At 37.6% G+C, this 22,497-nt stretch overlaps 1 protein-coding gene across 9 annotated transcripts in view; it reads right to left on the reverse strand.

The window, feature by feature from the left end:
• The window catches only part of VWA3B (von Willebrand factor A domain containing 3B), an 88,558-nt gene that overhangs the window by 45,133 nt on the left and 20,928 nt on the right, over window positions 1-22,497 (reverse strand). For 3 of the 9 annotated variants that reach the window (XM_034431357.3, XM_034431354.3, XM_060686649.2), the window contains exons 8-13: window positions 22,070-22,182; window positions 7,979-8,095; window positions 6,062-6,258; window positions 4,435-4,589; window positions 3,147-3,285; window positions 1,310-1,471 (exon numbers count right to left, since the gene is read on the reverse strand). In XM_034431357.3, coding sequence (XP_034287248.3) covers window positions 1,310-1,471; window positions 3,147-3,285; window positions 4,435-4,589; window positions 6,062-6,258; window positions 7,979-8,095; window positions 22,070-22,182 — 883 coding nt within the window. The remainder of the gene's footprint in view (window positions 1-1,309; window positions 1,472-3,146; window positions 3,286-4,434; window positions 4,590-6,061; window positions 6,259-7,978; window positions 8,096-22,069; window positions 22,183-22,497) is intronic. The other 6 variants (XM_087871464.1, XM_087871462.1, XM_087871461.1 and 3 more) reach the window with 3 other exon arrangements.

Consider the following 22,497-nt stretch of genomic DNA (forward strand, 5'->3'; position numbering starts at 1 on the left):
TTCTGGGAACTGAAGACATACATCTTAAAATTGTTAAGGCTGAGAAACCCTGGTCATTTGCTTCCTGTTGCAAAGAAATGAACATTCCCAATTATTCTCAATATTCCTTCCTGGAGCAGGAATGTCTTTCTGAACCAACCCTTTTGGTCATTAGAAATGTTACTAAGCGGACAAGAGACAGTGAATAGAAAGGAAAGGATTTGTTGCTGTTGTTTTGATTTGCTTTTTGTCTCTCTCTTTCTTTCCCTTCTTTTTTAGAATGGTGGCATGATTATAAGTTAGGTAGAAATAAGAGAATGGGGGAACATTTGTATATACATACCTTTATATAATGAAATAAAAGCAATAATAAAATGGGAAAATAAGAGACTGAATGATGGTATTATTAAGTATGTTTAAATAATATTGTGATTGGCATTGGAATAATATATTGAAACAGAGCAAGAACATACCTTAATATAAACATGTGTATTACTTTTAGAATAATCTTGTATGTTTAAATAATATTGTGATTGGCATTAGTGTGTATTGAAACATTGAATAATGAAATAATGAATGATTGTATCTTAATACAAATAGATGAAAAGAGTGAAATATGGGAGGCAAGCTAAAAATGAACAGGATTTAAAGCACCAAAGTCAAGAAGAGATTTTGGATAGAAATAAAACATCTTTTAATAAAAAATATTAGTATACACATTTTTATATAATAAAATAAAAGCAATAACAAGAGGAAAGTTTAGAAATTGAATGGCGGTATTATTATGTATGTTTAAATAATATGGTGAGTGACATTAGAACAATATATTAAAACATGGAATAATGAAAGACTATAACATAATATACTGTAAATGTGTATTATTATTAGAAATATATAAGCTGCTTGAATGCAACAATTATGATTAATATTACTAGTTTTATCTGTATTAAAATGTATGACACCCAGGGGCCACACTGTTCACACATTGATATGTATATGTAAAATAAAATTTAAAAAGTGAAACAAAAAAAAAAAAGAAATGTTACTATAGAAAAGAAGGTTGAGTTATTTTAAATCAAATCTGTATTCTATTAAGCATGGTTACTACATTAATAGAAATTAACATAATAGAAGTATGTTTATAAAAACACAAATTACCATATTAATAGTAGAGATAATTTAAACTATATTTGTCTACTTGGAAGGATTCCCTTCATATGAAGTTTTACTATAACCCAAATTTATTGACCCAGAGCATGGAAGAAGGGAAAGAGAAGTCCAACAATAGTTTAATTCATTTCCATTTGCTTAAAGTTTTCGCTATAGTTACCTGAAGTTGTTTTATCCAAAGTATAGCATCTTCTATATTTTCTTCATTAACTTCAGCAAGTCTGTCTTTCCAGGCTATTGCTTCAGCATCAAATTTAACAAAGTTAAACCTGGTTTTGTTTTGAAACTGTTCCTGTAAGAAATCATCTGTTGAATGATTTCTCTGAAAGAGAAAAAAGATATTCCCTTTGCCCACCCACCATTTTATTGAGAAGCAGTCAGTTATCGGGATAAATGTTTCATTTGTCTAGCAAATATGTATTAAATATTTTGGAAATTGTAATTCTGCTCTTAAAAATATTGTCTACCTGTAATCTAATTTTCTCTACGAGGTACTCACAAAATGTTTGGGAGCTCAGCATTGCTAGAATTCTCACCCAGCATAGCAAATTTACTTATTTACTTACTTACTTAGCCACCCATCTTGTATCCAAGAATTCTGGGTGGCTTACAACATAAAAACATTGAAAACATTAAAACCATCCATTATAAAAAGTGTCAACATACCAAATGATGATTCCATCACTAGAGAACAATGATATGGGGAATGTCCTAATTTATGGTCCACCATTCCATTTTTTTTTTTTTTTTAATTTGATTTATATGCCGCCCTTCTCTGAAGACTCAGGGCGGCTTACAATGTGCTCAGCAATAGCCTTCATCCTTTTGTATATTTATACAAAGTCAGCTTATTGCCCCCACAAACTGGGTCCTCATTTCACCTACCTTAGAAAGGATGGAAGGCTGAGTCAACCTTGAGCCTTGGCAAGATTCGAACCCTGCAGTAATTGCAGGCAGCTGGTCTTAATAACCAGCTTTCCCATTTGAGAAAATGGACTTAGAAAATCTCTTCCACTTGGAGGAAACTAGTAGAACATTGACGTGGAAGAATAAAGTTCTAGCCCTGTTCTAACAACTCCAGGGAAAATTGGAAAAGATTCCACTCAGAACTAATTCCAGACAGCACATATTCAGTTAAAGAGAACAACAATACAGCTGGTCCTCAACCTATGACCACAATCGAGACAACATTTTTGATGCTGAGTGAGACAGTTGTTAAATGAATTTTATCCCATTTTATGACCTTTCTTGACACAGTGGATGGGTCAGTTAAGTGAATCTGGCTTCCCTATGTATCCCTCGCAAAAGGGATGATCACATGACCCATGGACGCTGCAACTGTCATAAATATGAACCAGTTGTTCAAGCATCCAAATTTTGATCATGTGACCATGGGGGCGCTACTATGGTCGTTTTAAGTGTGAACAATGATCATAAGTCACTTTTTTCAGTGCCGTTGTAACTTTGAATGATCACTAAACGAACTGTTGTAAGTCTAGGACAGGGGTTGGCAACCTTAAACACTGAACAAGCCATTTGGACCCGTTTCCCACAGAAAAGAAAACACCGGGAGCCACAAAACTCTTTTGACATCTAAAATCAAGATAACACTGCATATATCATTTTTTATCTTTATGCTATGTATAAAAAAAATATATTGTGTTGCATTTATGAAATCAATGAACTGCTACAGAGAAAACAATTTTTATTTCTGCATGCAACAAAAACATTTTGAACTCCAAAAAAAAAAAGATGGGCTGAAAAGCTTAATAAATCATGTGCTGGCGCGTGTCGCACATTAGCGGTTGTGACACATATTTTGAGTGACAGGGAGCCGCAGCAGAGGGATGAAAGAGCCACATGAGGCTCCAGAGCTGCGGGTTGCAGATCCCTGATCTAGGACAATCTGTAAAAGGCAACTTCCTAGATCCTTTTCAGAAAAAGCCAGTCATTCCACATTAGGACACTTCTCTTCATCAAAACAGCTGTTCACTCACTCTTATGAGCTGATATATCTTCTCCTTCACCACAGGCAGTTTGTATATCATAGACTGAGACACATCAATGAGAATACAGATGTGGTCTTCTGTGACATCTCCAAAGAGAGCTCGGCTTCCTTTCTTAAGGTCCTGAATTCTATATAAGAATACTTTTTTACATGAAATGAAAGGCACAGCAAGAATGATGTCTGAAATGCTCACTTCCCAGTATCTTAACACTCCTAAATAATTTTATTTTTATTATTAATTTAATATAAAGGACAAAAGAATAAGTCAAGTAAATCACTTTAAGACAAAATAAATATTACTAAGGAAAAGACATTTTAAATTGGAAGATAAACAAAGATTATTGTATAACTTGCAGGAAGGAATATAATTTCAGGGCTATATAGAGTTTATGTGCTAGTAGTGAGTTAAAGCAGCTGTCAATCACTGTATTGGGATTATAATTCCCACTATTCTCAACAAACAAGACCCAAAGCATCAGATGAGAATTAGGAACAATCAGATTGTAGGCTTCATACTACCATGTAGCTGTGCCATCACATTCCCTAAACCTAATTTACTTAATGGAGTTATTGCGAAGGTAAATTTCAATTGGACTTCTCTTTCCATTGGCTTTGAACAAAAGTGGAATATAGACAACATAAATAAATGCAGACTAAAGCTCATGTTGGCAGTTTTAACGAGGCACAATTGAGTGTTTCATTGTTATTAGTGTATTAACATACATCCCATAAATATTGAATAAATCAATATTAAAGAAATAATACTTGCTTTTAGAAGCTCCCTGGTAACTCTGATGAATGGTTTAGTTCAAATTTTATTCAAAATCTCATAGATAAAAAAAATAAAGTAGGACTTGAATAGTCATTATTTCAATTTGATGCAAATGTCTTAAAAGAGATTTATGACTACATTGGGATTAGTACTTCTAGAATCTTGGCCATTATTTTAGTAAAATATATGTAGACTATGGGGCATTACAGAATAAAAGTGATGTTTCTACAGCTGAATCTCATTAATAACAACATATTAGGTTTGAAGGTCATGGAATGTAATTATGCTACTCAAACAAATATTCAGAAATGAATATATACCCACATTTGATATTGCAGTTAGAAACCCTTAGCATTGTCCATGCTCAATTTTTAAACAATCGGAGTACCTAACACTAAATATTAGAGTACTTGGGCATTTCAAAATCTTTTTAATAAGATACATCAGTCCTTTTTTCATCATAAGATCTGTCTTTAGAAAAGATATTATCAGGATGCAAACTAACCTTTCTTCCATCTGATGAAGAGCATTCTTCACTTTATTTTCAAACTCCTTGCATCTTTCTTTATTCAAATGTAAATGAATTATAGACCCATCTTCCAAGACTGTATGTATAAAATTGCTGCAGTATTTGGCATGGATTACCTTTTTATTTGTCTCCTAAAAGTACAAAGATTTCCTCTGTGAGTATGATTTCTTAAGTTTCCCTAAATCTGCTCAAGTTTTAAAATCAGTAGGTCTAAATGGGTGTGAAATGAATTCAGTTAAGTGGTGTGCAACAGGACAAGAGAATCAGAGGCCTCGTAAACTTTTGATCAGTCTTGTCTCAGCCAATGCAAGTTAAATACACTGAAGTACAATCCTCTACAGAGACTGGGATGTTGTGAATTATAATCTAGCATACTGGAGACAAGCCCACATAGATCAACAAGCTTGAAATATAGTTCCCTTCACTGTGCAATGGATGGAAAAAGCAAATTATGTAGGCAATCTCAAATTTCCCTCTTTTCTGCAATTGCATTGCTTTCAATGTGTAGAAGAGCAAACAAACTTACTTACTTGAAATTCATCTCCATTCTCTGGTCAGGTGGAGGGGAAGGTCAGACAAAGGAGAAATTGCCTATAGAAATTGATTAGTTCTTTTAATCCCTTCTCAATAGAGACCCGAGAAATTGAAGAGAAAGGGATTTCAAGAGAGCAAGGTGTTTTGCATAGTGTACCCACAGCTTCCAGCCCCAGGCTGAGATACAATCACACTGCCATGAGTTCAAGATGGTAAGCAGGCACCCAAGCATTCCAAAGGGCGAGGAGTGGTTAGGAGGCAAATAAAAGCCAAAGGTAAGAAACTGAATAGTCTTGTCTCTTTCCAGTCAGAAAGCACAGCAATATGATTTCCCATTTAGTGACCACTTTGCTAGTCCCCATTAGGGTTACTCAGCAAGACTATCTATATGCACAGGCATGCCTCTGCCTACAGGAAGCAAATAAAAATTTTCTCCCAGTACATTTCAATAACATACTGGGGGATTCAAATCAACTGATTAATGTATACAAGCAGTCCTTATTTGATATCCACAATTGGGACTAACAACTTGGGGAAACTGAGTGAAACCATGACATTCTTAATGATCTTACTTCATCTTTCCTTTGCTTTACAGACCTGTAAATGTGAGAATTGGTCACAAAGTTACTTTACATCTCAGCTGTAGACTGAACAGTCGCTAAATGAGGCAGTTGCTATATGAGGGTTATATTTCAATGAAGCATTAAATTTAGCTATTATGGTCCAATGTATTTCTTGAGAACAGTAATACAAAGTCATTCCAGATGTGATGCTTGGGATGCTTTTTCTTTGAAAAATCCAGAATCAGTTTGGCTAAACATGTGAATACTTTCTAGAGGATTAAGAAAATAGCAGCTATACTCCCATTCAGTCACAATTCCTAACCAGTTTTAATAACTTCAAGAAATATTGCTAGGCAAACAGTGGGATGCTGTAAGTGGCCAGAAATGCAAATGAAGGTTTCTACTATACAACTAACAAAATCTGGAAATCTATTTGATCCCCCAACTAACCCCCCCACACACAAAAAAGTAGAAAATTATAGCAACACAATGGGAAGATTTCTTACAGCATTTGTCTGAAGAGATTCATCTTCTGGCTTGGTTTTTATATCTACAACTCCATTTACATGACGGAAAGCACAATCAGAAAAAGCTCTAGGTATGGTCAGATTCTGGGCTTTCAAGCCATTCTTCTGAAGCCACTCTCTGGAATTCACAAAATCTTTTACTTCTGGCTCATATTCTGTTTTATCCATTTCTTCTGCTGATATAAAAATATTAATATAAATAAGCATGTGCCAATATCAGCCTAAAGCTATTATATGACTTAATTTGAAATGGATATATTTGCATACACATACTTATTTATGGTACATGACTAATACATTCTTCTTTCCTTAGAAATATAACTACTTTATAGGTAAGTCTCCTCTGATCTGAGTCAATTCTTGGTCACTCTAGTCTTTTGCAGGTCTATATAATTTTCTTAGGTAACAGCTTGTAATGTTTTGCAACTGCCTTCTCCTGGGATTATGATCCGGGAGCTGGATCCGGCCCACAATGTGCTTAGATCTGGCCCGTGGGGCCACCCTGGAAACAGCAAAGGACCGGGCCACAGTGCCTCTGCCAGTAAAAATGGAGCTCGGGAAGGCCACATGCGGCCCTCCCAAGCTCCATTTTCACTGGCAGAGGTTTGCAGGACGACTTTGCAGCTGAAAACAGAGCTTGGGAGAGCTGATTTTGCTGGCAGAGGGTTACAGGAAGCTGTTGCAGCTGAAAATGGAGCTCAGGAGCCCGTTTTTGCTGGCAGAGTACTTGGACCCCCTGACGTGAGTGATATTGAGCTGGCCACGCCCCCCCAGCCCCTCGAGGTGAAACACAACCCTGGTTCGCCCCTCAACGAAATCGAGTTTGACACCCCTGCTGTAGAAATTTTGTGACTGGACATTGGAAAGAGATAAGAAGAAAAAGCAGCTCACTTTTGAGGGGCAGCTGTGTTGTCATGAGACTGATGAGTTGAGCTGACTGCTACTCAGAGCTGCTGTGGGGAGATTTTGGGTAAGCAGTCCCATTGGTGCAGCAAGGTATATCAGTGTTGGGGTCTCTGGGAGAACACCAATCTCCTCAGTAGCTACAGGACATGGGGAAGGGGAAGGAGAAGAGGGGAGAGGAGACTAAAAGTATGCCACCTGTTGTGAATGGAGAAGCTGGAGAGAAGTTGGAGAGTGAAGTGTGCAGGGCAAGTGTCCTTTGGGGAGAGAAGAATGGTCCAGGGCTTCTCTAGAAGATGGGAAGCAAAGACCCAGAGGGATGAGCTCCACTCAAGATTCTGGAAGGCTGGGAAGAATCCGTGTGGTTGCAGGTGACAGCTTCACCCAGATTTAAAGGGAACAGAGGGAATTGGCTACCATTACAGAAACCTTGGCTTTTGGGGGAAATTTGGCAGAAGACCCTGAGAAAGGTTCTTCCTTCTATATAGAGTGGGTGTTTTGGCTGAGCTGGAGAAAGTCCAATAATACTGGACACAGTCCAGTTCATTCCTTCCTTAACCAACACTAACCTTTAGCAAAGGAAATAAGTCGGCTAAGGTAACTTTTTGTAACAAATTCTTCCCACATAAGAGAGATCTTACATTGAACCCAGATCTACTGAGGCAAGCTGTAGCAAAAGAAGAAATGAAGGTGAAAAAGCATAATTTGAACAAATAAGTAGTTACTGAATCAGTAAATGAATATATATGTATGTATGCCGAGGAACTAATAAGTGGTATCTTCTTAACTTCCCCAGTTTAGCTCTGTTATTTGTTCTCATGTTCAGAAGTAGATTGCAAGTAAAACCAGCAAGTGATAGGGTGTTTTATTCTAGACTGTTTCTACAGATTTACAATTTGTAGATTATCTCTAATGGATGGGCACCTATTGAGAATGCTTTCCATCAAACTGTTCATAAATCAAGTCCTTTTCAATTATGCATTCATAAAATACCTGCCACACTTTTAGACTTCTCAAATTCTATAAGAATTTTCTCTATCTGAGTTAAGATATTCTTGGCTTCCTCTAGTTCCCTCCAAATCAGGTAGACATCTTCTCTGACACCAGTTCCTGCATTTGAGGGAAGGTATAAAAGCACAGAAAAAAGATTAGATAACATCAACAAAAGAGTTTCTCTAGCCTTTCATAATCTTTAAATACTGTTGCATTTGATAAGCCCACGGCAGCTACAACCCCTTTTTAAAGAGCTTATTCATGGCTATGTAATTCTGGGGAGCCAATTCTATGCTGGATTTGTATTTCATGAAAATAAATAAAACCTATTCATTTCAGGATTATCACCCTTTAGCACATTGTGCGAAGACCTAGCTCCCTGGATAAGGCTTTAATGCTTGGAAAGGTGGAAGGAAAGAGAAGAGCAGGAGAACCAGCAACAAGGTGGGTGAACTCATGGAAGTGGAAACGTCTGGAAGGTCTAACATTGGAAGATCTGAAGGTCCTTTTTAGGGACCGATTGTCATGGAGAAAATCCAGGGGCGAAATTCAGCCGGTTCTATCCGGCTCGGGTGAACCGGTAGCGGTAGCTACAGGAGGCTCTGCCCACCCGCACGGACGTCATGACGTCGCTTTTTTGTGATGATTTTAAGCCTCTGCGCCAGGGGTGGGTTACTACCGGTTCACATTGCGCCTGCGCCCCCACATGTGCAGAAGCTTCTGTGCATGCACAGATCACCTATGATGATGTCAGGTCAGTGGGCGGAGCCTCCCGCTGGTTTTACTACCGGTTCTTGTGAACCCATCCGAACTGGGGGCAACCCACCACTGCTCTGAGCATCCATAGGCAGCTTTGCGCATGCACAGATGACGGCGCATGCAAGAGAAGCAAGCAAGCGGCGCACGCACATTTGCAAACCGGTAGGGAAGGCAAGTGAATTTCACCCCTGAGAAAATCTATGTGCTCACTAACAGTTCACACTGATTTAATGTCACATAATCATTAATTTCATTAATTACTTACCTATCTCTGAATTGTAGCCAAAGCCTTTTATTAAAAAAATATCAAACATTATTTTAACATGTATTTAACAAGTCTCAAAGTTGGTGAAACCAGCCAGACATCCAGGTTATTCGAGCACATTCTCTTAAAAGAATGAAACTGGGAATAGAACCAAGTGAGGGAAAAGGAGGGGTATCACTGTTGTGGTTTTTCTTTTCCTATGCAGCCCCATGTAAGCTGAGGAAAGTGGTGTTGATAGGTCATGAAGTTTTTCAAGACAGTATGGAAAGTGACGGTGTGTGCCATGAAGAGAAATAAATAGAAACCGTCCTCTCAAAGATTCTCTCAGCTTCCAACAAAGATGTCCTTTCTATGAAGAAAATGAGTCCCTTTAGATCAATTCTGAAATATCTGGTCTTATCGGGAATTAAGAATTGTCACCCTGTACTTCCACCTCTATGGTGTCTTCCTAGAGACCACTTTTGCTCTCTCTTAAGAGCCTGGTGACGTGGCAGACTAAAGCACTGTTATTAACATCAGCTGCCTGCAATTACTGCAAGTTCAAATCTCACCAGGCTCAAGGTTGACTCAACATTCTATCCTTTCTAAGGTAGGTAAAATGAGGACCCAGATTGTGGGGGCAATAAGCTGACTTTGTATAAAATATACAAAAGTATGAAGGCTATTGCTTAAAGCATTGTAAGCGCCCTGAGTCTCGGGAGAAGGGCGGCATATAAATCAAATTTAAAAAAAAAAAGTATCACGACCATTCATTGCAATGCTTCAAGCCTCAAACTCTCCCAAACACGTGAATATTACTGTAGTGAATGAAAAACTAACTGTCATCAATGTACACAGCAGTGGTGGGTTCAGACCAGTTCACAAGAACTGGTAGTAAAATTGGCAGGAGGCCCCACCCACCACCCCGGATGTCATCATCGGCGATCTCCGCATGTGCAGAAGCAAGGCACGTGCGCGAGCAAAGCAAGCACGCACATGCAATCCCATTGTGAACTGGTAGTAAAGGTAAGTAGAACCCACCCCTGATGCACAGCACAGAAAAATGCCAGACATGCAGGGATCATGAATGCAATATAATTAAGGAATTGATAATTCAATATAATTATGTTTATATAATGCAGATGAATGCTATTCCACAAACACTTGTGCCATAAGTCTGCCAGTCAATATAATGTTGTAAAATTCAGTTTGGTTCTCTCTCTCTCCTTCCCTCTCCCTCTCTACCTTCCACATGAGACCAAGAAGACATGCCCTATGGAAACTGAAACAGACAAGCCTTATCAACAATGGTGAGCATTTTATTGTGAACCTATATGAATTATTTTAAAAATATTGGAAAAGAGTGTTTCACTAATATGAATAGATGAGCTATGAAAAGAACATTGTTTGGAAAGCAGATGCAATGTTCAATTAAATATACCTGAATAATATGCTATTCTATTGGCTTTGTAAACCAATCAGATTAAATATCAGCACCAGCCTTATGTGGTGCAGTAACCATTTTGTTCCCTTCAGTGCCAGAATAATGTCAAGTTTTATGATGCTGCAGTGGCACTGCAGTTGGTGTGAACCACGTCATGAACTGATTTGCTAGCACAGCAGATTTCAGAGAGGGCCATATGTCAGAGATTTGGCAACAATGGGTTCCTGCTGTCATTAATATAACTCAATAGAAATAATGCATGCATAATTTTCATAAACCCCAGAACAATTCTAAGAGAAGTAGTAAGCTATTCTCAGTCTTTCATTTTCACTTTTCATTGTGCATTTTTTTGTGTTATTGTATACTGCCATCTCCTGGGACTTTCCTATATTTCCTTCATTTGAATGAAAAACACTGAAATGAGCATAAACCAATTGTATAATTTTTTAACAAATGGAAGGACTTCATTTCATTTATGATTTTTTATTAGTAACAATAAATGAAATTAAGTACAATGATCATACTATTAATACATTTTTCAATTCTGAATCCCAAAGGATCATTTACAAGTACCAGTTTTTTAAAAAGTCTCATGTTTAAAAGAAAAAGGCAAAGCAATTAGAATCACTTTGCCTGTAGTGTTATATCATCTGACCTAGGATAAAATCCACAGAAATCAACATATGATTCTGAAAAAAAAATAGGGGTGAGATTACACAGTATACAAGAATGCCATTCATATTCCAGAGAAATAAACTGATCCCACTGTATGAATGAGTGTGTGAATCTGTTTGTGTGAGCGTGTTACATGCCTAAGGCTGCCCATCTCAAAACACCGAGTCTGGATGATGTATAAAAATTAAAAATCAAAGAGTTATCAACAGTAATCCATGGCACACAATGCATCTCAACCATAAAACCACATCAACAGCAGAACACACTTAATCTCAAATGCCTGGAGAAACAGACAGGTCTTTAGAGTTTATGAAAGGCTAGCAGGGCCAGAGCCATCCAGCTGTCTGGGGAAGATGCTGCCACTGAGAAGCCCTAACTCCAGAGCCCAACAAGCAGGTATGAAATCCAGCAGGTTCTGACAGGTTCTGGAGAACTGGTAGCGGAAACTTTGAGTTGTTTGGAGAACTGGTAGCGGAAATTTTGAGTAGTTCAGAAAACTGGCAAATACCACCTTTGGCTGGTCCCAGAGTGGGGTGGGAATGGAGATTTTGCAATATCCTTCCCCCTGGAGTTGGGTGGGAATGGAGGTTTTGCAGTATCCTTCCCCTGCCACGTCCACCATGCCATGCCCACCAAGCCACACCCACAGAACTGGTAGTAAAAAAAATTTGAATTTTACCACTGGCAACAAGATAATACTGTTTCATGGTGGGGGGAAGGAGACCCAAAGTGTGTTCTCTTGAGTAGATCTGGTGAGGGGAAAAGAAACATGTGCAGGATACAAACACAGAAAAGACTCTTCCTTAATTACTACCTGTGTTTCAGAGAGTGGGATTTAGAAGGCCCAAGAGAAAGATTTTATTGTTCAGGCAAGTTGAAGTGGTCCTTAATTTGTCTTACAACCATGAAAGAAAGAAAAAAATCACTGCCCACACTTGTTCCTTTATGCAAAGCACTTCTAGAGAAACAAAGCTACCCATGGGAGAATATATAATTATCACAGAAGGCAGAATACCAAGTTTCAAGGAGGATAATTATGCTTAAAGCCAATATTTGAGAGAAATTCTCCTGCCTGGTTTCTTAAGCAATGATTTTTTAAAAAAATAATTGTCTTAACCAAAAAAATACAAATTAGTTTTGGCTGAAAACAAGTAACAATGTTAATACCTATTTTAAAAAAAATTAAATTCTCTTTTGTAGAAGCATTGTCCTTCCCTTTTTGGAGGGGAGGGGGCTGGACTTAATTATCAGGAGCAGAGACAAGGACTGCAATATTGCATACATTGCAAATGTCTACCCAGTTCTGACATAAGGCGGCATGGTTTTCTATTATGAGTAGAAGTTGACACAAGTCCCAGTCTCATGAACTCTGTCTCCTCTTTTCCAATAACAAACGATATAACTTCCACTCCTTGTCAGCTTTGGAAGCCATATTAGGCCGGAAACTTCCATGCTGCCACCTTCTCATGTGTGGGAAAGTAGGAGGGGGGATTTAGTAGAGTGGTTGTCTTTAGACATAATAGCATTCTTCCTGTCGGTCAAGGTCAGGCCGATCCTGCATCTGGAGAAGGAGTGGTCAGAGTGCTGTCTCTAGATGGGACGGATGGTGATTGGAGCATGTGATCGACTGAGGAGTGAGAGGATGGTTTGGGGGGTTTTGATTTACTGAAGAAAAACCCGGACCTCTCAGATTCGGGTTTTCCCAGATGTGCTAGTTCACCTATTCTAATAAATAGAACTTTGAAAAATGCTTGCTTCAGAGTTTTTACTTGGAGTTGGGGGAGGGGGGTTCTGGAATGCTGACACTCCTGTTTTTTTAAGCCAGGATTTTCTGTATTTTTCAGTGTATGAGAAACAAATTAGTCTGTACAAAATATTATAAAGCAACTCCACAAGATATTTAATTTAAATCAGATTTTATGGATTGATAGATTAGTAGATCTAATACCCTAGGTACTGTTTAATATTAAATCCAATTTAAATAGTGTCACTGCCATTGCACTGGGGCAAATCACAAAATACGAATTATGATATCACAGCATGTATACCTCACAATTCACATATCTGCACTTGACATTGGGTTGCAAATAGGACAGCATTTGCATAGTGGTGTCATGGTACGTATCTTATCATCATAGCTTTCTGCCAATGGCTATGATCATTGCATTTGTGGCTCTTAACGCTGTATGATTGTCTGTGATGCATCAATGATTAATGTTTTTATAAATAGTTTTGAGAACTGGATGGGACTGAACAGAATTGCATTTTTCAAGTAAGATAAATTTGATATTGAGCAAGGGTGAAAACAGTAATTAAAAGCTAAATTGCATAGGCTATTATAGCCTAAGTATTTATATACAGCAAATATTACATTCCCAAGACATATATTTCTTTATTAACTGAATGAATTGCACAATAGTTTCCTGTCCAAATTTCCTAATCTTCTGATCATATACTGTATATTTTCCTATTTTAAACTTAAGTTCAAGAATCTTGACATATATATTTTCCTGAAAGAAAAGATTAGAACATGTCAAAATCAATTTCATTTGCATGTCATTTCATTTCTATCATAGAAAACAAATCCTCAAATACCAATATTTACTACCTAAACACATAGGTAATCTCCCAAGAGACTCCTCTCATTAACACTTTCCCAAGTTTTGATCCTCTCTGTAAACTTATCTCAGGAAACCTATACTTCATAATAAGTCATCAAGGGTATGGATTTCATCCAATAAATACCAGTCAACAGCTGCTACAAATGTGGGAAATGAGCACTGCTAGCTGTCTTTATCACCATTACTGCTTACAGCTTAACTCCTTTTGAGATCTACCCAGAATTCTATTGAAGAAAAAGATTTTTTTTATCCCCATCCTAATGACAGAACACAGAATTGTCTCAATGGCAAATATAACAATACAAACTATTTTCTCTCACACTTAATTAATTGCTCTCCAACAATTCAGTAATGGCCAAGAATTAACAATTAGGATAATTTGTATCAATGGCAATAAACTAAGAACCAAATTTTGAAAGAGAAGGGAAAATAAAGGGGATACATTCACTATAAAGGTTGTCTTTGAAACTCTTGGACAGCACAAATCTAAGGATATTGGTGGTGGTTTGGTCTCCGAGCTTGTTGTTCAGTTTCCGAATGTTTCGTCACCAGGCTAGGTAACATCAGCAGTGGAACTTTGGTTGAAGTCTTGTTTCAGTTCTCTTCTGCTTTTGTAGGTCTTATGTGGTCAGTTGGACTGAATGACTATGTAAGACTTATAGACCAGAGGTGGGTTTCAGCAGGTTCTGACCAGTTCTGGAGAACCGGTAGCGGAAATTTTGAGTAGTTCGGAGAACCGGTAGTAAAAATTCTGACTGGCCCTGCCCCCATCTATTCTCTGCCTCCCAAGTCCCAGCTGATCAGGAAGAAATGGGGATTTTGCAGTAACCTTCCCCTGGATTGGGGAGGGAATGGAAATTTTACAGTATTCTTCCCCTGGAGTGGTGTGGGAATGGAGATTTTACAGTATCCTTCCCCTGCCATGCCCACCAAGCCACGCCCACCAAGCCAAGCCATGCCACGCCATGCCCACCAAGCCACACAAAACCGGTAGTAAAAAAATTTGAAACCCACCGCTGCTATAGACCTATAAAAGCAGAAGAGAACTGAAACAAGACATTTCAATCAAAGTTCCACTGATGATGTTACCTAGCCTGGTGATGAAACATTCGGAAACTGAACAATAAGGTTGGAGAACAAACCACCAACATCTACCACCCAAGCACATTTCTAAATCTAAGGATGTGTAAATAATATGCATTAAAAATGAAAGTGGTAATTCCTGAATATTCCAAATGAATAAAATCAGAACCTTTTCAATAGTCATTTTAATTAGTTTCTTTCACTTTAGAAGTTATCTATTCAACATTTAACCTGTATACTGTATATTGTATATCTAAAGTTTCTATGTAGTGGAATGACACCAAATCTCTGGAAATTTTTGTTTGATTCCCATATCTGTCTTGATATAGGAACCAATTCCCATACATTAAATGGATAGCAAAGGCCCTTCACATCATATTGCCACTAGTATGCTCACACCCAATCCTGAAAGCATTTTTCCTTTGAAAACAACTTCTGTGAAATCTGCTTCCTTAGATATTTTGCTTGCTCACTATATAGTCATATGAGCTACAGCAGTCCCTGAATACTGATCCAAACTGTTTCAACTGAGGATTACTAGAATTTAGCAAGCTGTCTTTTCCCTTGCTGCCCATCATGGAATTATGGAAATTTACAAAATTATATCAAGAACACCTGGAAAAGAAAATTACTGAGTCCTTTGAAAATTATAAGTTCAGCAATAAATAAATGAAGCAGCTCAGGGTCACTTCTATGTACAAAACTATGGTGTTTATTTAATAAACTATATTAAATAACATATAATTATTACCCCTCACATCCTGGGCATAAACTGCTTCAACTCCTCCCCTCAGGACACTGCTATAAAACATTGCATGCCAAAACAATTGACACACAGACAATTTTTTCCCTCATGCCATCACTCTGCTAAACACATAATTATCACAGCACTGTTTTATGCCTAAGGATATCTAATCATATAACAGAACTGTATTAATATTATACTTCTCACCTTTCCTATTACCTACTCTCTTATTGGTATCTTATGATTATCACTTTGTTGGTTGTATCTTATGATTTATAATTGTGTCTTATGATTTATGATTTATCACTTTGTTGCTTGTATGTATACTGAGAGCTTTCACCTTGAAGACAAATTCCTTGTATGTTCAATCACACTTGGCCAATAAAGAATATTCTGTTCTATTCTATATTGTCAGATAATTGTGTTGGATGTGTAAGTCAAATTTCTGTGTTAAGATGTTTAAACTGTTCAAAGTCGCATTGAACTACAAGATAGGTGGCGAATAACTTTTAATAATTAATATTTAGTCATCTAAGGTTCTATTAGATGTTTGATTTATACCATCAAAACTTTTTAGAACAACAAACCACAACATTCTATCTTCTATTAGCATCAACACACTAAACTTGATGTGTATTCACTCTTTCAATTTAAATATTTTATACCAACTTTACTTTCTACACTTTAAACAAAGTACTGTATGTTAGAATGCAAATGCTGTTCTTTTTAAGCACACTGGAGGGGGAAAAGTAAAACTAAGACAAAACTGTTGTTCTGATCTCTTTTCTGCTGGTGAAAAGCTCTCACACAGTAATAACTAGGAATTACGTCATAACTACAGCAATAATGCCAGCTAAATGCCCAGGATTATTTGTATTCCCATTTAATGCGCTAATAAGATGCAGCATACTGAGAGTTTCTAGAAGATTATTACACTTTGTGGCTGATTGAAACCATGCCACAATTCACTCATAAAAAGAAAGACACAGGAATAATTTTAAGATTTCTCAGCCCACCTATTGAAATATAAACCGGGTACCTAGAGAGAAGCAGATGGAAAGCTTCCTTCTAACAGCAAAAGTCAGTAGAGAAACATAGTTAGCTGTAGGAAATTATTAAACAGCTGCTGAATCAAAATTAAGGGGAATTAGGAAGATATTTCTATGAAGAGCTTCACAGTCCTGAACGATTTTGAAGAAAAAAAAAATCATATCCTTTCTTCTTATGTCAACTATATGCAATTTTCCTTTGTTTTCACCTTTCCAAGATCTGCAATTTACTTTTGTGATCTGGGGGCTGGAGAAAATCAACCAAGCATACAGAGTTAATTTCTCCCTACCTGTGTGGGAAAGCTTTAATTAGCTTATTTATCGAACGGATTTTGATAAACCTTTGAGCATGAGCTCTCACAAGACAGCTGATAATAAAAGGGAGAACAAAGATGAATGCAAGCAGTCTTGCATTCTTGCATCTGGGGTTAGCAATAAATCAAAAACTATTTGGAGGATTATTTTTTAAAAAAGACAAGATCATTGGGGATCACTTGAAGTCCACATCATCAAAGGGAAACAATGGCACAGGGAAGAGTGTTCATCTACCTCTATCATACTGTAATATATAAAAACAGCTGCTTCAGCTACTCAGATTCAAGCAGGGCAAGCTATATTTTAACAACAAAGACCCATAGAATTTGCTCTTAATTACCCAATTATTTTATTTTATTTATTTTTATTTATTTAGAAAATTTATATTGCCACCTACTTGCACATGGAGATTCAAGGCGACTGACAAGGATATAAAAACAGTGTACAAAAGAAATAATAAGAAAAAAAAAGAAAATAATAACCCCCCAACCCCCACCCAATTTTTCTGGGGAAGGGAGGATTGTTCTGATTTAGCTATATCCTCCGGTTTAAAAAGCTTTCTCCTAAAGAATTGCAATCTTTTTCTTTTTCTTTTTTTTTTATTTATTTACAAAAAAATGCCCCCCAAAAGTTACTGCGTTATGAGAGCCAGTTTGGGGTATTGAATTGACTAAGGCACCAGGTTTGAAACCAGGAGTCTGTGAATTCTAGTTCTACCTTGGACATAAAGCTATCTCACAGCCCTAGGAACCAGGTATTGACAATCTAATTCCAAAATCTTGCTGAGAAAAACTGTAGGGACTGCTCCACGCAGTTGCCAGGAGTCAAGGCTGACTTGGAGGTGCACACACACACAAAGCTGCATATAGTTTGGCCACCCCTGTTACAGAGGTGGGTTTCAGCAGGTTCTGACCAGTTCTGGAGAACCAGTAGCGGAAATTTTGAGTAGTTTGGAGAACCGGTAGTAAAAACTCTGACTGGCCCCACCCCCATCTATTCTCTGCCTCCCGAGTCCCAGCTGATCAGGAGGAAATGGGGATTTTGCAGTAACCTTCCCTTGCCATGCCCACCAAGCCACACCCACCAAGCCACGCCGACAGAACCGGTAGTAAAATTTTTTGAAACCCATCACTGCCGTTAGTCTCTTATTCTCAGTGGTCTCTAATGGCGGATTAGGCAGTATCCCTACCAGAGAAATTCAAGCATTCATACTGTAAGTAATTCTGACATCCTTAACCTACAAAGAAACACCATCTACAGCTTGTCTGTCAGAATCAGACCAAAATTTGAAATGGCCCCCTGAACTTATAAAAAGGCCTTTTGGTTAGAGAGAAGAATATATTTACCCCTTTTCTCTTTAAATGTTTTCTCCTTTCCCCCCCTTTATTTATGCCAACTGCTCAAAGAGGTTTGAGAATTGGGCAGCCTTACAAATCTAATACAGTTAGTCCTCGACTTACAACAATTGAGCCCAAAATTTCTATTGTTAAGCAAGACAATTGTTAAGTGAATTTTGCCCCATTTTATGACCTTGCTTGCCACAGTTGTTAAGTGAATCACTGCAGATGTTAAGTTAGTAACATGGTTGTTAACGGAATCTGGCTTCCCCATTGACTTTGCTTGTCAGAAGGCTGCAAAAGTTGATCACCTGACCCTGGGACACTGCAAACATCATAAATATGAACCAGTTGCCAAGCATCTGAATTTTGAACATGGGGATGCTGCAACAGTCATAAATGTGAAAAACGGTCATAAGTCACCTTTTTAGAGCTGTTGCATCTTTGAATGGTCACTAAATGAACTGTTGTAAATCGAAACCACCTGCAAATCAATCAGGGGAGCACTCATCTTTTCTAGTTTAGGCACTGCCATTGCATGTTCAATTTGTCATATCATCCCACCACCCATCCACTCACCTTTTTAGGGCCTTTGCCCATTGCCACTACCCATCTATCACTATAATGGCATGAAATTTGCTGTCTCCACTGCCAGGTCTTGTCCAGGTTCTATTGCATCTGTTTCAAGCCATTACCAAAAAACTTACAAAGTAAATGTCATGCTTAGAACCATTGACGAGCCAAGAATAAAGCACCATAGTCCCCTGATGTATCTGTAATAAAAAGTCTGGTCCCAACACCCTCCCCAAAATGATATTGTAGGGATGGAAATGTTACAAAAATGGACAAGCAAAATAATTAGCAAATAAAGCAGCTTCTCTTCATATGAGATGATTATAACATCAATGCAGGAGCCTGAAAAAAGATGCTACTCTGTAAGTAGATCCACTGTTAAAGTTAGTAGGATTCTTAAAGCAGCTGTCATTTTTATTCAGGATCCCTTGGACAGCTCAAAAAAAATGACCTGCTGATGAATTTTAGAAAAATATTGTGTTTGCAGAAGTTCCAGATTGCTTCTTCTGAAAAAAAGTTTTAAGAATGTTCAATCTTAATGCGGTTGCCTGAGCTATTGTTAAATAAATGGCATTTGCAAATTATCTATGTGAAATCACAGTGTTCATAACAGGAATTGCTTAGTTCTCTTCACTCCGGATAATTTTTTGTATTAACATACACAATTTGGCAACCAATTCTTTCCCCTTCTGGAAACTTCTCCACATTCACTTAAAACAGACTTAGAGAATATACAAATGATCTCTATTTTGAAACAGGTGATCTTCCCCAATTCACTTTCTCAGAAAAAAATATTAATTTCACTCTTCCCTAAAACACAGGAAATAGGGGGCGTTCTGCTGAAATAACTGAAAATGGTACTGAAATAACATCTTTTTTTCCCCATACAGCAAATTGCTTTGTGGGTTATAAAAACCTTCCTTTACAGTATTATTTAGCATTTTAGCTCTTGTTTATGACACTATCTATATTTTATAAAATGCCCGTCAGAAGCAGCAGGGAGCATAACTTGCTGCAATCTTTTTTTATTATTATTATTTCTTCCTTGAAAAGTATCAATAAGTATGAAAGCAGACATATGATGATGATTAAAAAATATACAGCAGTAGCTCAATCAAGACAGGTTTCTCTACATTTCACAAATTACAACTGTGGCTGGATTAATTTTGGGCTCAATTGTGGTACATTAGTAAGTCACGGATTACCTGTAACTTGTGTGAATTAGTAGGACCTTAAACCATCATATTCCATGTACTGAGTGCATACACATTATAGATACAGACATCTGAATCTGAAAAGTTCCTGCTATTGGATTCATTGAGCAAAGCAGTCCTTAAGGAATATGAAGGCTAATATAGGTAATCCTCAATTTACAACCAGAATGGAGCCCAACATTTCTGTTCTTAAGTAAGACATTTGTTAAGTGAGTTGTGCCCCATTTTATGACCTTTCTTGCCAGTGATTCACTGGAGTTGATAAGTTAGAAACCCGATTGTTAAGTGAATCTGGTTTCCCCATTGACTTTGCTTGTCAGAAGGTCTCAAAGGAGATCACATGACCTTGGGACACTACAATGGTCATGCTGTAAATATGAACCAGTTGCCAAGCATCTAAATTTCGACATGTTTATGGAGATGCTGCAAATTTCGTAACTGTTGAGTGAAAGTTCAACATAAGTCACTTAAATGAACTGTTGTAAGTCAAGGACTACTTGTACCTATCACATGCCCACATGCAAGAACATTGTATCAAGCCATTCAGAGTCTGTCCTGTTGAATAAGGACCAGATTCTTAATTTGCTTCCTTATAATCTCATCTTTATAGCCTTAGAAAAATTCCAAACATTTTGGTATACACTGACATTTGTCTTCAACACTGAGTTAACTGAAAGCCCACACCTGCTCAGTGTTTTCTGCAGTTCTCTTTTTTTGTCTCTTGTGTGGTTTTTCTCAGGGTAGTTTCACAAATAACATTTGCATCACTCCCAGATTAGCTCCATCAGGTCCTGTACCTCATCTACATTAGAAAACTGATGCCAATTCTGGGTTTTTTGATTCTGGTTCAACTGTGGTGCATCAGAACTTGCTTCAACTTTCCACTTGAAATGCTGGAATTCCATAGAGTTTGGAGTGGCCCATTTTCCCATTAACAAGAACACTTCTTCTGGACTTTCCACCCCGGACTTCCAGTTTTTAGCATTTTTTTTCTTAACTGAACAGGGAGCAAGGAGCAATTTGTCAGCTTCCCCCACAACATTTTTTAAAAATAAATGTAACGAAGGAAGGAGGTATTGATCCTCTCCAGTTGGTAAACTGGCACCATTTAAAAGCTTCTCATATTATGAAAAAATATAGGTAAGCTTTAAACTGTTCAAGAGTTTGGTGGGTGAAGACAAGATCATATGGAAGAGATCTCAATCTTCCTGAGGTTATGAGCTGAATTCTACTTACTGTCATAGAAGAACCAGGGGTGGGCTTCAGAAATGTTAGCAAATGTTAGCAATGTCTGCCCGGTTGCTGGGTGGGCGTGGCCACAGCCTCTTGCACCATGGCGTGGGGGGCTGCAGAGGCTTTTCTCGAGCCTCCGGGAGGGCAAAAATGGCCTCCCAAGGCTCCAGAGGCCTTTTATATTATAAAATAATATAGGTTGCAAATGTACATGAGCAAACAGTTGAAGCAAGTCAGTGACCAGTAATTCTAGGTAATTTTAGATGTAAATATAACTGGAGTGTGTGTCAAATCTGGTTTCAGCAGACAAACTGACTTGGACAACCTGCAGCTAGTAGACAGAAGAATATGGCCTTGAAATTTGTTGAGGATCTTTCAATAGCTTTTGATACAATGGCTTTAGCATTAGCTCGAACAAGCTGCAAAACGGACAAATTATGTTTTCATAGCTCCTGGTGATAATTCTAGGAGACTCTTATTTAATATTAAGCCCTGCCTTTTATTTCATATATTTTTCAACGCAGTTTTAAATTACTTTGATCACCTAATGTTTATGGCAGAAGTTGAATTCTACAGATGAGGGACCATCAGCCTGTTTTTTTCATGTTCAAATGTGCAAACACTCTCATATCTAATCTAGCATGATACGCTACTCTTGTTAAGCAACTATGACCCTGGCATTTTCTCTCTGTAGTGGTTTGTTGTGTTATTCTTCTACATTTGATATACAATCTCGGATAAAAATGTGCATTTGAAGATTTTAAGGTCAATTGGTAGCATTGATTTTGTTTACTTTTACCTAAAGGGAGTCTTCCTTTCAGCCTTCTTGAATTCAGGGTAGCTTTCTCATTCTTACTGAGTGAAGGGCCTATCACAAGCACTTCATCTGTCCTCTCAGCAAATGCATGGAACCTGAAGTGTAAACAATATTAATTTGTAATCATAGGATATAAATATACATCTGGAACCACAGTGTAACCTCCTTTAGGAGGAAAAGTGTTAAAAATAAAACAATACTGTACTGTTGCTGCTGTAGTCATTCTAGACGACCTTGGAATTTTCCTTCTTCCACCCTGCCTACCTCACATAGTTTTTATAATTGAAGGGACTGAGAACAATCTATTCCAATTTAAGCTCCTTGAGAAGATAAAAACGTAATTTAAATTTCAAAGCAGCTGGAAAACAGACATGGGCAATATGATATCCTCCTGACTTTATCAGCTAGTT

This window comes from Pantherophis guttatus, chromosome 5 (genome assembly GCF_059756535.1).
Source record: "Pantherophis guttatus breed Tessera chromosome 5, ASM5975653v1, whole genome shotgun sequence".
NCBI classification, from domain to species: domain Eukaryota; kingdom Metazoa; phylum Chordata; class Lepidosauria; order Squamata; family Colubridae; genus Pantherophis; species Pantherophis guttatus.